This window comes from Candoia aspera, chromosome 9 (genome assembly GCF_035149785.1).
Source record: "Candoia aspera isolate rCanAsp1 chromosome 9, rCanAsp1.hap2, whole genome shotgun sequence".
NCBI lineage: Eukaryota > Metazoa > Chordata > Lepidosauria > Squamata > Boidae > Candoia > Candoia aspera.
Genome location: NC_086161.1, coordinates 15,209,984 through 15,226,522, shown reverse-complemented (window position 1 = coordinate 15,226,522; position 16,539 = coordinate 15,209,984). Strand labels below are relative to the sequence as shown.

The 16,539-nt window shown below is 42.4% G+C and overlaps 1 protein-coding gene across 1 annotated transcript in view; it reads left to right on the top strand.

Moving 5' to 3' along the window:
• Window positions 1-3,811: 3,811 nt before the first annotated feature.
• Window positions 3,812-16,539, top strand: part of LOC134502497 (G protein-coupled receptor kinase 5-like) — a 66,731-nt gene continuing 54,003 nt past the window's right edge. Inside the window, exon 1 of the mRNA XM_063310865.1 lies at window positions 3,812-4,620. Within this exon, the coding sequence (XP_063166935.1) occupies window positions 4,569-4,620 (52 nt within the window). The 5' untranslated portion in view covers window positions 3,812-4,568. The remainder of the gene's footprint in view (window positions 4,621-16,539) is intronic.

The following is a 16,539-nucleotide window of genomic DNA, read 5'->3' as shown; positions in this document are numbered from 1 at the left end:
TAGCTGAGGTGGAAGCCCTGCTGAGAATTTGCCTTTTCTCTTTTTAGTCACCAGTGTGTTTCTCTAGGGGAACAAAGAAATGACAGGAAAGCACTTTTGCCTTAAGAACTGGACTGGTGGAGACTTGAAGAGCCTCAGATAGGATGGAGAAGGTTTGACAGGAGCAAATGAGTTATTCTTGTCTATGGAGCCCCTGGTGCTCTCTGAGCTTGGCTGTTTGCTGGCAGATGTTTCATTACCCAACTAGGTAACCTCATCAGTGCTAGTTCGTGTGGGGTTTGCTCCCTGTTTAAATTCCTGGAAGCTTGGCATTCAGACAAATCAGCCATCCATAGACACAGAGATAAACCACATTTACACACCATTCAAAAGAGACAATGAAAAGCTAAGAAGGAAAGAAAAAGACCAGAACCCATCCTCTCCAACCTACACCCAGATAAGCAGGGATTAACACCAGACAAACAAACAAGCAGGAAACAATACCCTAATCGAGGAACTATCAAGGAGGAAACCACACCCCGACCAAAACTGGCAGGGCAAGCTACTGTATATAAACAGGGAGCAATCACCACGCTCACTCGCACTGATGATGATACCTAGTTGGATAATGAAACATCTGCAAGCAGACAACCAAGCTCAGAGAGCACCAAGGACTCCACAGTTCAAGCTTGAGCTACAGATAGTCTCTTCCATTGCTCTTGTCTACTAAGATTTATCAGATGTAATCATGTGCAATCATAAAACAGCCATTTACCAGAAAGCAAGAAGTAAGGTGGTTTCCTGCCATCCATTCCAGCCCCCAAGAACAATCCCTATTAATTCACCTTTTCTTGGTCTTATTTTCTGGGCAACAGCATTTCCAAACAAAGGGAGGTTTCTGTGGCTTCCCTTGCTGTATCCTAAGAAGGCCCAGGAGCCCAGAAGCATTTTGTAAATAAAGGTAAATGCTAGAAGTTGGCACATCACAGCAGGCCAGCTTCACATTTGCTTTAAACAAATGAATGTAAAACAAAAGTCCCATGGGGCAGAGACCACGGTAAGAGCCAAAAATCAACTTTATGTGGGAAAATGGTCACCTCCCCTTGTAGTCTGTTACTTGGTGCAGCAAGCAGTGGATATCTGCTTGAGAGTTGTGGTTTTCAGTTTCTGAATAAGTCAAAATTAGCTTGCAGGAGTAGCCTGAGAAGGAATAAGGTCTTCAGGATGCAAAATGCATGGTTTTCCTTAAGCAATGCTTAAGCTGTGACCTCCATGGCAACTATTGATAGGGAAGGGCCTGTTGGGGTAGGTGGGAAAAAAACCTTTGCTGCGCAGATCTGCCCATGCTTTCTAAGCAGTGGGCCTGTAATGCTCGCTGCTTGGCTTTTAGGGGATCTGTTTAATTTAGCTTATGCATACTTGCCTTAAGTGCCTCTGGATGGAACAGGAAGAGATAAATGAGTAATAGATGGGCTGCCAGGGTTGAGCTCTGCCTACTTCTGCCTGTGATAGTGACGAACATGCATCTGCAGGTTAAAAAAAGAAAAACCACAGGGTGAAGTCAGGCAGCCTGGGAACTTCTGGTTCTAGCTTGGTGTACGTTGAAGAGATTCCCTGTAGCTACAGGCCTGGGGCTGCTGTTTTAACCTATAAGGTAGCTATAGATTTATTTGCCTTGGTACCCAGGCAGAGATCAGATTAGCTGGAACAACATAATGATACCATATTGGACACTTCTGTGTGCAATGGGGCAGAAATTTATTTATCATTCAAATTTAATTACTGCCCATTTCCCCCAAAAGAGGGGAAATACATCCATTTCCCCCAATCCTGGCTTTTTTTTCCCCCTAGAGGCATGTAGATTTGTAAATTATGCACTTCTTCATCAACATCATTTACTGCTCTGCTTCTCAAGGGAGTAAACCATTTTTTTCCCTCTGTGCCCCCTTGTCATTTCAAATTAGTAGAAACAGTGTGTTGGGGGGGGAGTTCCTTTGTATTACTATCATTGTATTCAAGGGTTTCTGGGTGAGTTGATAAAAAGATAACTGATCGCAGAAGCTGCTAACTCATTAACCATGGTTTACTCATTTAACCCTTAAGGGCCCATTGAGCCATCAACCCCCCGCATGGATGAGGTTTGTACAGCATGCTGAACAGACTAGAATGTTTGGCTAGGTTGATTTTCAGCATACAGTACTGTGGGAGCACAACCATGGAGAAGTTTAACACAGAGAAAACATTTTTGTAGTGGGTTGAGGGAGAAGGAGCAACTGTTTCTCAGCTTGTCATCCTCCAGATGTATTTCATATAATTCCCCTATGCTGCTTAGGCAGGACTGATAAGAACTTATATCTGGAGGGGAGGTCCATAAGATGCCAAAATGGGAATTCTGAAAAATTCACCCATTTTATGCATGTGTGTATGCATGCCCCAGAGTTTGTAGTACGATGCTGGTGAGAAGCAAGCTCAATCAAATCTTGACCTGTCCCAAATCTAGCAAGTTACTCTCAACTCATTCCTCATGGGTTGGCCTGTTGCTCAAGACCTCACTGGTATCTAACCAGGGAACATCAAGCTTCAATAGCATTGTAGGAAGAGAGCAGTGTTAATCTGTGGCAGTGTTTCTCAATCATGGCAATTTTAAGATGTGTGGACTTCAACTCCCAGAATTCCCCAGCCAGCATGCAGGTTGGGGAATCCTGGGAGTTGAAGTCCACACATCTTAAAGTCATGGTTGAGAAACACTGATCTGTGGTAGTGAAAAATCTGGAGGAGCCTAGTACTGCCTTTTCTGACTTACCAAATTTTATTAAAAGGGATCACCTTTCATGGGCTGCAGCTCACTTCATCAGATGTATAGAGTGGCTAGACCGATCTAGGATTTAAATTGGGAGGGGTAGGGAAACAAACAATCCTTGTGAGGTTGCCTACATTGTGTCCCCAGCTCAGGGCTGAAGCAGGTGTCCTTCATCTGTACCCACACTAGTGTTAAAGTAGCATTTTCCTCTTTATTCTGATGTTGTCTGCTAGCAGCCTCAAGGTGTATGACACCTGTTAGGCTTTGCCACTCATTGTCTTGGAGAGGAATCGGGACTGACCAGGAACAGAGACAGGATTGGGGTCTCCAAGGGTACAGCTACTTTGATGCCATTATTATTGTCTACTGACTTAAGGATGGAGGGGTCCTCAGACTTGGGTAGATAAAGCAGAAATGGGAAGACCATTCCATGCAAGAGCACGATTGAAACCAAAGTTTTGGTGCCTTCTGCCACAAGTTTACAGACCGTTGTAAACTTAGGGGGGTGTAGCCAGTAGAGAGCCCACCTTTGCTTGGCAAACTGATAGGATAGACAGACAGACAGATAAAAGATAGATAAAAACAACTAATATTTAGGGGGGAAAAAGCCAAAAGTTCAGGAAAAAAATATATAAAGAAGTAGGTTCAGATTTTCTTTACACCAGTTACAAATATAGTAGATGTAATTTAACCTCTTACTCTACTTTACAGCATGACTTACATTTTTTTCTATAATGTTTTTCTTTTCCAATCATCAAAACTGTATATCATAATTTCATTTTTTTTTCTGTTTCACGCAAAAAGTCGATAAGGGGTTTCAAGTCAGCATGAAACTTCGATCAAGTCTTTTCTCTGACTTGACCAAACTTTCAAGAGCTTCCCGGCCAAACTACGTTTCCCAGGAAGCACTCGAGAATCGTTTAAAAAAAAAAAAAAAGGTGGGATCGGGGCGATTACATAACTCTTTCGAACGTTGACACATCGGATCCCGCCCCCGTGGGTGGCGACGTCACCAGCTCGGAGCCCCGCCCTCTTGGAACGTTTTGTAGCCAGTTTGATCGCTACGGGCTCTTTCTAGTATCCATGCTATTTCCTGCTGGGACAGAAAGATTCCGGAGGTCTTTCCTCGCTTCCCCTTCTCCCTCCGCTCCGCGTCGGCGGGAAGAATCTCTTTTTAGCCCGATTTCCCCCTTTGGAAAAAACACTGATCGGTATTGATCGGGCGGGGGGCGAGAAGGACCCCCCCCGAATTGCGCCCGCACATCCCCGGGGCTGAGCCTCAGATTTTTTTCCCCTGCCCCCTCCCCGGGCATGCTGTGCTGGGCAGGGGGGGTCGGGGGGCTTTTTCTCAGAGCTGCTGACCCCCTCCGCCCGCCCCAGGCGAAGGGCTTCACCGGCGCCGGAAAGCCGTGGGTACGCTGGCGGAGGGGGGACGAGCGCGGGTGAGAGGATTTCTCTGTCTGGATTGCACTGCGGTTCTTGTTCCGTAGCGGTGGGGGGAGAGGATCTGGCTTCCCCCTCACGCCCTGCCGGACCTTAGTTCACTCCTCTTGCGAGCAACCGAGAGCGAGCGCTGGACGGATGCGATACCTTGAGGTCTAGGATGCTGGCGGCCTCTTTTTAAAAAGCTGGAGGAAACACCAGTGTTTGGAAGACGACTGCGAGGAAACAGCTGGCTCCCCCCTCGAGCACCTTTATTTTCTTGCCCGGTTCCCCTCTTCCCTCCCCCCACCTTTTTTTTTTCCTTCTGGATTGTGCCGCACCGCAGCATCTTCCAAGCTGGAGCGCCATGGAGCTGGAGAACATCGTAGCCAATACAGTTTTACTGAAAGCCAGAGAAGGTAAGAGGGTCGGGCAGCCCAGGCGAGGCGGCGGGTGAGCCGATGGGGAGGAGGGAGGGAGGGAGGGAGCTGGTGGTGGTTTTCGAAGGAGCCTCGCACAATTTGAGTAGGGAAAGAAAAAAGTTGAGCCAGCCCACGGATTTCTGGCCAGCAGAGTCTGTTGATTGAGCTGCATCGTGCAAATGCGTGAAGGGAAAGGAATACTTTATGGAATCATTGCATCGCAAAGCCTTGTGTGGCTGCCCTGGAGTTTACACAACTCTGCAGTCTTACCCTCCTGAGTTTTAGTTTCACGACACTCTTGCAGGGTTGGCTACTGTTAGAGGTAGAGACTGGTCCACTGTCACCCAATAAGATTTATGAATTGCATGAATATTTCAACCACAATTCTTACTCACACTGACACCTCTGCAATCATAAAAGTGCAGTCTGAGTGACGGATCCAGATATGTGGGCTGGTGGTGAACCACAGTAGTTGTAGGTCTAGAACTGGGGGCAGATAGAGGGATCATTAGGCTTTGCTTGCTGGGTTGGGACCGACTTCATCTGAATCATGGATGCCTTACGAAGTTACTTTGAGGGTTAAATCCAAGGGGATAAAAATGCAATGCATATGTCTGGAAATCCCAAATGGAAATACAGTAGGTTAAAATCCTAAAGGAAGTTGCTCTGTTCTATGGGTGAGATTTTAAATCACTAACAGGATCTTAAACATACATATTTGAAAGTGCATCGCATTTAGATTAGCAGGCTTACTCTCAAGTTTGTAAGAGTGTAACCTTAATGACAGACTTGATGATTTTGCAGCTTTTTTGTGAGCCATAAAATAAAAGGGCAAGACCTCTACTCCTAGGATCCTTCCTTCATTATTTTTTCACCCTTTTTAAATTAACAGTGGTGGACAAAACGTTGGATTTGCTTCTGGGTCTAAAACCCTGTTTAGTCCATTTATGCACAAAATTCTTAGCCTTTATTCTATCAATGGAAAGGTTAATTGCCTTTCTGAAATGGTGCTAAGATCAACAAATTAAAGACTACAAAATAGTTTGTTCCAATAGAAGAGAGTGTCTGTAGCTCAGGGTTGAACTATGGAGTCCCTGGTGCTCTCTGAGTCTGGTTGTTTGCTTGCAGACGTTTCGTTGCCTGACTAGGTACCATCATCAGTGCGAGTGGGTGTGGGGTTTGCTCCCTGTGTTTATACAGGGAGACTACCAAGGAACTACCAAGGAGAAAACCGCACCCCCACCAACACTGGCAGGGCAAGCTACTGTATATGAACAGGGAGCAAACCCCACACCCACTCGCCCTGATGATGGTACCTAGTCGGGCAACGAAACGTCTGCAAGCAAACAACCAAGCTCAGAGAGCGCCAAGGACTCCACAAAATAGTTTGTGTCCTAACATTTATTTTTACTACAAATATCATTTTTATACTGTTGTCTAGGTTAAGTAGATAAGAATAAAGAAGCATACGGTATTTTGTTCAGAGCTGAACTAGTCTAATTCCTGTGTGTAGCCAAGATTGGGATGTCACATGTGTTAATTTCCATAGTGCATTGAGATATATCTGCTTTGTGCAGATCAGTGGAGTCCTGTTAAACTCTTACTTCCCCAGCCAAATAAACAGTTGCATGCTTCAGTTCAGTATAGACAAAATACTCTGTGTGTATTGGTTGTTAGGTGTGGGGATCTCAGCTGCCATTACTACTTGTCAAGACTGCATTGCCATTTATGTGAATGAGTAAATAACAGGGTGGCCTTTAAGGAGGAAAGCCCATGCCTATATCTTCAAGGCTCCTGCAGTTGTTCCTCAGCAAGGTCATGAAGCATTAGGGGAAGGGGAAGAACCCTTGTGGGGCTTCTTTTTGATGGGGGCAGAAAAAGCAGAGACCACAGGAAAATACATGGTACAGATCTTATCATTCCTAATCTGTAATTCCGAGGTGCCCTGGCAGGATGCTACAAAGCCAAATATATTGGGAGCTGGTTTGCTATAATTTGCTGTAGAAGTTACTATTCTGGATGAGTTGATAGGGCAGTTAGGCCTTTTCAAGAGAAATTAGGAACTCCTGCTCAGCACAATTTCTGGTCCTACAAGAGGATGAGAAAGAATTCCTTGGGTTGTTTGAATGACTGGAACACAGGAAGATGCAGTTCAGCAATGGAATGCTGTTGTCCTCACATACCCTTTTCTTTATAAAAAAAAATGCACGTACACAGTTGCTGAATTCCTAAGCCTTTGGTTATTGTATGAATTTTGTAAATGACCCTTGTGGAATGATGAGCTTTGTTGAGAGTACAGAGCTGTCTTAACCCTGCCTGGTTTCAGCCCTTCAGAACAAGGGACATTTTTCCCCACTTCTTCCCCTAGAAAGCTACCATGTCATCCATATGTCAATAATACGGAAAGAGGTTGCAACCCCAGTGGACCACAGAGCTGAATGAAACACATCAGTGGGGAAAGGGTTTTTTTTTTTAATCCCTCTTGTGACTAGGCTGTATAATGCTATTTAAAAAAAACAGTAAAAAGTGAAATGACATCAAGACAATATTAAAAGCAGCAAAAGAATAAACAATGGTCTTGTTAGAAAACCAGCTTTCAACTCTTTTAGTTAAGTGTTGGGTAACCTTGATGCCAACATCATGGGCAACAGTTTTGGATGGGCAGAGAGGTGATGCGCAGATTTGATCGTTTGTTTGTTTGTTTGTTTGGCTTTCTCTCCCCCTTCCGACTTTGGACGTTGCGGCTGGGCTGTTCTTTTTAGACGCTTCTTTTAGGAATATTTGCCTGTTTCCTGCCTCCTAGCAGAAGAATCTGTGGAGGCATATTTGGCCTTGGGCTTCAGGTTGCTTACCTCTGCTCCTATTCAACCCTGGCAGATTTTCAGATGGAAATTGCCCCCAGCTCCCAATTTAAATCTGAGGTTTTCTTCATAGAAGTGATATATGATCCTCCTCATACCTGTGCTCAAATTAGTGGCTCCAACATGTATTCCTGAATCTTGATCCATGTCCCTTAATCAGACAAGTGGATTGTATTGTTCTGTGGTGTTTCAAGGCTTCACAGATTTTATTTTGAGCAGAAACTTCGTGCTCAAAACAGCATGTGCATTGCATGTCTGCAGGATGCATGCTGTTTCAAGCATGTCTTTAAGGGCATTTATAACAATGTGGCTGTTTGTCTGAATATACATTAGCTGAGAGCACACTGCGTACACTCTAAAATGTCTCAGAATAAAATGGATGAAGAGAACAATGATTTACAATATGTGTATTGTAAATAAATTAAAGTGTTAACTGGTTACAATCATCCTCAATTTTCCCTAACCATTTTTGGACAGGATAGAAAGGAAGAAGCTCTGTTATGGGTCCTAGATGTACATGGGGGCAAAGTCAGGATTTTTTAAATCATGATTTGTTGAACAAGCCAGACCAGCGATGTTTTGGGACTGCGGTGGGTTTGTTTTCCATCTGTTTTTCGCTGCTGCTGTTGTGCACTTCTGTGAATTGGCAGGGGGCTTGGGCAGAACACAGAAGCAAATCCAGCTTTTCTAATTCAGCTGTAAATAACAGGCCATGTAAAACAAGCCATGATCTTCAATCTGTAGGTTTAAATTGTGGCTTGTGGCCTAAAAGTTCCAGTGAACCCCAATAAGGCAAAACAAAACAAACCCTAGCTTGGTGTTATGGGTGGGAACCAGGCAATGGTTGGTTGGTTGGTTATTTATTTATTTATGTATTTATCAGATTTGTCACCGCTCATCATCTCCCACTGGAGGGACTCTGGGTGGTTTACAATGTAATAATAAATAAATAAATAAATATATATAAAATAAAATTCCAGTATAAAAGTGCACTATAAAACCTTAGTCTGGATGGAACTAGCACCTCAAAAAAGGCAGGGCACGTTACCTCTGGCAAGTTGGGGATCTAAAACAGTGTTTCGTAACCTTGGCAACTTTAAGATGTGTGGACTTTACCTCCCAGAATTCCCCAGCCAGCATGGGAGCTGAAGTCCACACATCTGAAAGCTGCCGAGGTTGAGAAACACTGATCTAAGCTATTGTTTTCTAATGGCCATGTTTTCCAATTGTACAAGTTGAAGTCCACATGTCTGGTAGATGCCTAGATTCTCCAGTGTGATGACTTCTAGATTTTTGGACTACGATCTCCATCAGCCCCAGATAACGTGACCATTGGCAGTATGAGTTATAACCCAGGCCATCTCGGGGGAAACCATGTTTTTGACAAGCTGATGTAGACCTTTCCTAGCGTACTTGCATGCTGAAAGCCAATCTTGATGAAGACCTATGTTGCCTTATGAAAGGAGGTTTCCATCTGGTTGGTCCTCGCCTAAGTTTAAATTTAACCTAAGAGAGCTGTTGTGATGGAGTGGATAATGTTGGACTTTCTCCAGGAAAAATCAAACTCAGATTACCACTGAATAATGACTATATCTGGGCAACACTGGGCTATCTCTCAGGTTATCTTGCTTCACAGGGATCTTGCAAGGGTAACTGAGGAGATGGGATATACCAAATCTTGTATAATTTCTTAATCACCTAAATGACAGAGGGGACTGTAAAAAGAAAGGCCTAGGGTTGCCTTGATGGGTAAATACAGTTAGATACTTTTAAAAAAAACTTATAAAAGGTCTGGCTTTAAGCTGGGTTTTCTTTATACAGTGAAACGTTTAAAAAAATCTAAAAGGTATATGCATGTGTGTTTTCCTAATGAGAACCATGCAGTGCTGCAGTTGAACATGGAATTTTGTGAAAGCTTTTTCTAGATGGGCTCTAACACTACTGGGGAATTTAACGAATTATTTAGTTTGAAGTTGCTACTATAATTGTAAGCATAGAAGGAATTCCTCTGTAATGTCTTCAGTTCCCAGAAAGATTTCCTCTCCTGCACAAGAGGCTTTTGTTTTTCCACCTCAGTCTGAGGTTGCTTTAGAATCTCCTAAAATTGCATTTTGTTTATTTATTTATATTTCAAATTTCTATCGCTGCCCATCTCCCCCGAAAGGGGGACTCTTTTGTTTGATCTGAAACAGTACACAGGACATTTTATTGCTTTTCAGTGTGACTTTTTTCTAAGGCAGTGTTTCAGACCTGCCATCTGCTTGTTCTACCAATGCAGCCGGGTTTGTCATCTTGCAGTGCTCCATTAGCCTGTTAATTGGTTGGGTTAATTGATTAAAGGCCTTTGTGCACAAATGAAAAATAAGTAATAAAAAGAAAACAATCTTCCTGGTTGGAACACTAGCTGATTTTAACCAGTGATGTTACTTTTAATGCAATATAAAATGTGCCACTGGGATGCCCATTTTAAAACTCCAATCTCTCCCTTTCCTTTTTTGGGAGAAACTGTGCAGGATGCTAAATATCCAGATTAGAGAGAAGGGGAGATAATTTTGCAATGTAACACAAAGGTAAAGATGTCATCAGTTCTTGGTTAACTGCATCCATTCATTGTTCTGGTCAGAGTTGTGGAAGTGGTTTCCCATTACCTTCTTCCAAGATAATTTTTTTAAATCCCTCCGTCTAGCTAACAGCCCTAAAATTCTCAGGTTATCTCCCAGACAAGTACTGAGTGGAGCTAACCCTGCTTAGTTTTTCAAGATCAGCCAAGATGGGCTAGATGCTGCTAAAACAACAGAACAGAACAACAGAAACAACTGTTTAGATGCTGCTAAAACAACAGAAGCTTTGAAAATTGCTTTTATCCATCTAAAAACCAAATGTATAGATCAGTAAACTAAAGCTTGTTCACGTCAGAAGTGAAGGATTTATAAACCCGCTTACAGAGCAATTGGTACGCCAGGGTAGAGAAATTGTGTTTTTCACTAGAACCAGGAAGTCTATCACCTAGACTCAGGTAGGCAGATGTAAAATTACTGACCATTACATGCTCAAGATTTTGATCCTCTTTTTTCTTCACAAGCTTTCTTAAAACAAACAAAAAATGCTTTTTTTCTGATATTGTTCTCCAGTCACCAAACTTCAGAAACTCTGACCCATCTACTTCAGAATATTCTGGCTCCTTCCTAGAATATCTTGATTTAGCATCTGTCCATCTGTAATCAGGCTGCCATCAGGCTTTTCTGACCCAAAAACCATATTTAATCTCAAATTGCAAAATGGTATCAGAGAGAGAAAAAGGTATTTCCCATCTATACTTGTTTTTCCTTCTTTCTAGATTGATCAAATACAAAGGAAAATAGTGGGCTATGTTATTCTTAATGAGTAGGCAATAGTTAGAATTGTCTGCAAAAGACACTTTTGATAGGCAGAAAGGAGATGACCTGGTTTCTCAGAATAACTTTAGTAAAATTAATGTAAATACATTTGTTGCCAGATTAGGGTCTAAAAAGGTCTCAGAAGAAAAGTTCCATCACGTCGTCTTCCATGGAATTTAACTGATGTCAGGAAGCTGCACAGAGATAATAGCACAAACACTTCCTTAGTTCACAGATTCCCTGCTTTTGGAATGTAGCATTATATTCTAGTGGTCCTCCCTCCCTCCCTCCCTCCCTCCCTTCCTTCCTTCCTTCCTTCCTTCCTTCCTTCCTTCCTTCCTTCCCACCTCTCTCTGCCTGCCATTCTTGTTTTTTTCTTCACTTAATTCCAGATTTGTGGAATTAGTGAAGATAAAATGAATCATCAACATGAGTGAATCCTAAACTTTGAATGGGTCTTTCCATTCTTCAGTGTGCATCTTGACATAAATCTAGCCTAGGTTCAGAGGAATAGTTTCTGCAGAGAGTTAAGGCAACATTCAAAGACTTTTTTAACAGGTTTGGTGAACTGCAACTGTGTACTCCATTTGGCCAAGTGTGAATGAAAGAACTTGGGCTGAAGTCTTCCAAGCTGCCAGAAGGAATGATTTTAAACAGCCAAAAGGTTTGTTTTAAATATAAATCTATCTCATGTGCTACTTGGAGGTAACTGACTGAGAGCTCTCTCTCCAATCAGGATCTATTGTGAGAGAAAATAATATGGGTGGCATAACATTTTTGGGTGTACGTCTTTGCCATTCAGGTATGGGAACACAGCAGTGAAAGCAAGGAGACAGACTGATTTGGATTTGTTTCATCACAGAAGGAATGGACCACACAGAGTGTCATTTTGCTTAATTTTCACTGTCTTCAAAGTAAATAGGTACTTGCAGGGTTTCATTTCATGACCCCCTTCCTTGTTCATTTGTGGTGTGGAGCTCTGTCTTCCTGCTCTTAGCTTCCCAGGTGACCAGGACCTACCCACCCTTGAGGTGGTCTGGTAATATGTATTAGCAACAGTGACAACAATAGTAAAAGCAACAGTGGACCAAAGAAGGAATAACAATGCAAAGCAATCCAGAATGAAGTGAATGAATAATAAGCAAAGAAGGTACTTAGTAAAGAAATGAATAAAGATACTTATATGCATAGATCTTGTACACACATAATCTAGGTGTGTGCAACTTTTATGCTGTTGATAACCTGAATGAGTAACACTGATCCTTAGCTTAGCTTTAATCTAGAGCAGTGTTTCTCAACCTCAGCAACTTTAAGATGTCTTGAGTTCAAGTTCCAGAATTCCCCAGCACTGGCTGGGGAATCCTGGGAGTTGAAGTCCACACATGTTAAAGTTGCTGAGGTTGAGAAACACTGCTCTAGAGCAATGGTGGGCAACATGGTCCAGGGCAGCATGGCTCCTCTTAAAATCCCAGGGGTTCCTTCTAGTATCTCTCTAGAAACAGTCGCTAAATTATAATTGCTTATGTTACAGAAGGGAAATTAATAAATGTATGGGGGAATTATAAGTGCCATATTTAATTCATTGATTTGAATGTAAATCTAGTAAGAACAAAGTAAACTTTGTCCTGGTCTTATCCATTTGTTGTTGTGCAGCCTCTAGCACACCCTATTAAAGATCAGGTACAAACACTGGCCTGAAAACATTGTGTACCCTGCAGTCAGAGCCACCTTTTCCCACTTGGATACCAGATGTGTAGGCTTTACCTGTCAGAATCTTGAGCAACAGCCATGCTGAGTGGGGAGTTGAAGTTCACACATCTGGTGGGCACCCAGGTTGACAGTGGAGCACTTAGGCATGCTTACTCTTTCTTCAGTGAAGCCACAAGATGCTCTTGACTCTGTACTGTGTCCTTTGCTTTCTCCCTACTTCCATCTAATTTGCAATGTCAGTTGAAAGTAGGAAACCATAGTTGGTTGAAATGAATCATCTATAAAATACAGTTTATGTAGCTGGCTCATTTCAGACAAATGGAATTAAGGTGGCTCACAGAATAGGGTTCAAACATAATGATCTATACATCAGCCTTCCCCTATCTGGATGCAGGCTTCAGGTTCTAGATTTTGCAGCCAGCCTAGATGTTGATGAGAATTCTGGGAGTTGAAGTCAACACAAGTAGAGGTACCTAGATTGCAAAGGGCTGGTATATACAGTATGTCAGGGGTCCCAACTCTACATGCAGAGTCTCTGAGTGTGGTTCTAAACAAAGATTCTGTTCAGGTCCTTCAGGATTTCCTTTCTGTTCATCTTTCTGCATATCAAAGTTTTCTAGTCCACACAATTTACTCTAATTATAGAGTTTGTTAAGTGAGAGCAGAGATTGTGTATCAACTTCCCACTTGGTCTTTCACAACTCTGATGTTTTGTAAGTCCAGCTCCTTGGTTTGATGAGAATAGACATTTTAGAATTGACTGAAAACTCTCTTGCTTACCCCTCCTTTAGAAAAACAAAAGCCTCTAAATTTAGTGATGTTAAAATAAGGGGATGGATTAGTCTGTCTATAGACACAATTTCCTTTCATGAATCTTCAGATCGGTTATGGGCTGAACTACATGTTCTATTAAAAATGTGTCTGTGGGGCGGGGGATTATCAGTACTGTGTGAAAAAGCAGGTTCATATTTCCTGCTGTGATGCTGATTAAAAAAAAAAAAAAGCATGTCCCCCAAGATGCTTTTTCCTCACAAGAAGGAAGGTGCTGTTGGTGTGAATATCACATGGGAGAAAATTGAATTGAATCTGCCTGGATAACATAGCCTGAGTTAATGAGGCAATTTTTAAAATAATAGCATAGATATATTAGAAACAAGCAGGAATTTAAGACAAGGCTTGGTAAGTTGCATCCAGAGTCTATATGTAAACTCATATTTATGTTCATATTTTCCTCTTGATTTGCGGAGGCTTAAAAAGATACATGTTGCCCCTTAGCCCCTCCCAGCCCTTCCAAAACAGATCAGTTATTTGGGTATCACACAATATCATCAATCATACCTTCTGGGGCCCTCAGAGGCTCTATTTTTTAAAGCATGCCATTGTCTGCAAACTGCTGCTCATTCCTGGTTTAAAAAGTAGACCTTATGCAGACATGATGCTAAACCCAAGGTAAGAATCTGGCATCTATGAGATATTTTGGGTGACTACAGCTCCCAACATTCCCAGTTACTGTCTGTCTGAGTGAATCAATGGAATTTATGTTCTGAAACAAATGGAGGATGCCTGCAATGTATGATCTAGTGTTACATAAAGCTAATCTGGGCAGGTTAATATTCTTTTCCTCCCTCTTCTCTCTTGGTTGCAAGAATAAAATTCAGATTTGGTTTCTGTCTGAATGCAAACTGTAGTTAACTAAAGTTGACAACACAGGCTGCAACTTGATGGAAGATGGAGAGGGAAGAACAAGTTCTCAAGGCTATCCAGATACTTTTATAACCTAGTTCACACTGCATGAAGCCATGGCTTGTTGACTAAACCACAACTGATTATGTTTTACATGCAAAGCCAGGTGTGGGGGAGTTACCTTGAGAACCAGAGTTTCTCAGGACAGGCATGTGAATAGTGTCAACAACCAACCATTGCACAGCTTTGAGGCTGAGAAGGGGCAGTGCAAAGAGTCCATTAAACCCTGGAAGGACAGGAGAAAAAGTCACTGTAAAGTACAGTGAGTACAAAGAAGGAATTGCACCTTCATGTTGACAGAGGGCTGTCAATTGTTTGAAACAAAAATAAGCAATAAAGAGTGTTAGCTATGCTGCAATGTATGCCAGACAGCCTTAAATCATGTATAAACCTAAAGCCATGCTGGGTATTTAAGAAACTGCCAAGCTCTTTTCAGTGAGCCTGATCAGGCTGGGCAACCTGTAGTGCTCAGATGTTGCTGAACAACAACTTCCAGGTTCTCATTAGTGACCCTGCTTTCTAGGGTGCTGGGAGTTGTAATTCAGCAACATCTGGAGAAGTACAGGTTGCCCACCCCATGCTAAACTATAAACTATCCTTTACAAACTACAGTGACTGGGTTTGCAAAGCATGCTGTGGCTTAGTGCAATGACTATACTAATCATAAACCATCAAAACAGTTTTCTCTGATTCAGTACCTTCTAAATCTATTGGGTCAACAATTGCTAGAACTCCTAAGCCAGTGCAACTAATTGACCCTGACTCTGCGTAAAAATTACGTCTCCATTTTAAACATAACGATTCTACTCTTGAGAAGTTACTTGGCTTATTTTTAGTTGGTTGGTCTCAGAAAATTAATGCCCCCCCCCACAGATTCTATCTGAAGCTACCTTCCTGGCAACATTACATCTATTTCCTTTATTTTTAATTTGCCCCTCTCCCCCATGCATATCTGCTCCCCTGGAATCAAATAGAGTAATTAATCTAATTTGGTCCAAAACTGAGGTGGGAGGGAGATTTTCAGCCTATTCGTTAGCTATAAAAGAGCATAGTAGTAGCAGCAGTACAATGATGGCTTGGAGAACACTTTGAGTATAACTGTGAAAATGATTATATCTCTCAAGCTTTTGAATTATTTCTTGGGTACAGTCTTACATTTCTAAACCCTGGGCACCAGAGTGGCTGATGGAGTGCCACCTCCCATTCTAGCTACTGGTGGTGGGGGCTGCTTTCAGTATGGAAGCTTGCATGCATTGTAAACATGGTGCTGCTTACAGTTTAACATCAGAATGCTTCCTCCTTCATCCTTTGTGTTCTCATTTCCTGAAACCCTGATAGTCCCAGCCCCCCACCCCATCTAGTCAAACCTGCTGCTTCAGCTGCAGGGCAGAGCACAGAGGTAATGGAGATGGCTGTGTGCCAGAACAGATCAGGAATGTGGTGCTTAGTACAGGTTGACTCAGGAAAGTGAGACAAGCTCTGGGGTAGAGAGGAACAGCTGACAAAACCCACAAGTACTACCGTGTTTCCTGGGGAATGGGGCTCATTCTTAGAACATTCAGAGAGACCACCCACCAACAGGTAGGAGGAAACTTTGGGTCAGAAGCAATGCTTTGAGGTTGCAATTCAGTTAGGATGTCCATTGTTTCCCATTCACTTCTGCAGACCCAGAGGTCAATCAATGGCATATTCAAGAAGTTTTTTTAAAAATGCAATAAAATATGAATGGGAAGAATTATGGCTTTCCATCTTGCTATACAAGCATTCTTCATAACTGACAGTGCTGGTTGGAGCTACTTGGAGTTGTAGCCCAGCAACATGACAGACTCTGGTTCCTTATCCCTCTAGATACATCCTATAGTAGCTCTTAGACAGAACTTCTGCCTGAGCACTTAGAAAGCTACCCCTATTTGACTGATCCAAATAAGCAAATAACCAGTAAGTTATTTATGCAAGTAAGTGTCCTCTGTGCCTAATGTCTTCTTACTACATCTTGATTGATTGATTGATTGATTGAGTGCCATCAAGTTGTTGTTGACTCCTAGCAACCACATAGATAGATTTTCTCCATGAGGATCCATCCCTAATCTGGTCTTTATTTCACATAACTTGCCCTCCCCATTCTCCTACCTCTGTCATCAACAGTGGGATGCTACTCATGTCTGCATGAAGAGTTTTATTCTTTCAAAGCTCAGTACAGTTAAAGGGAAAGGATACTCTCTGAC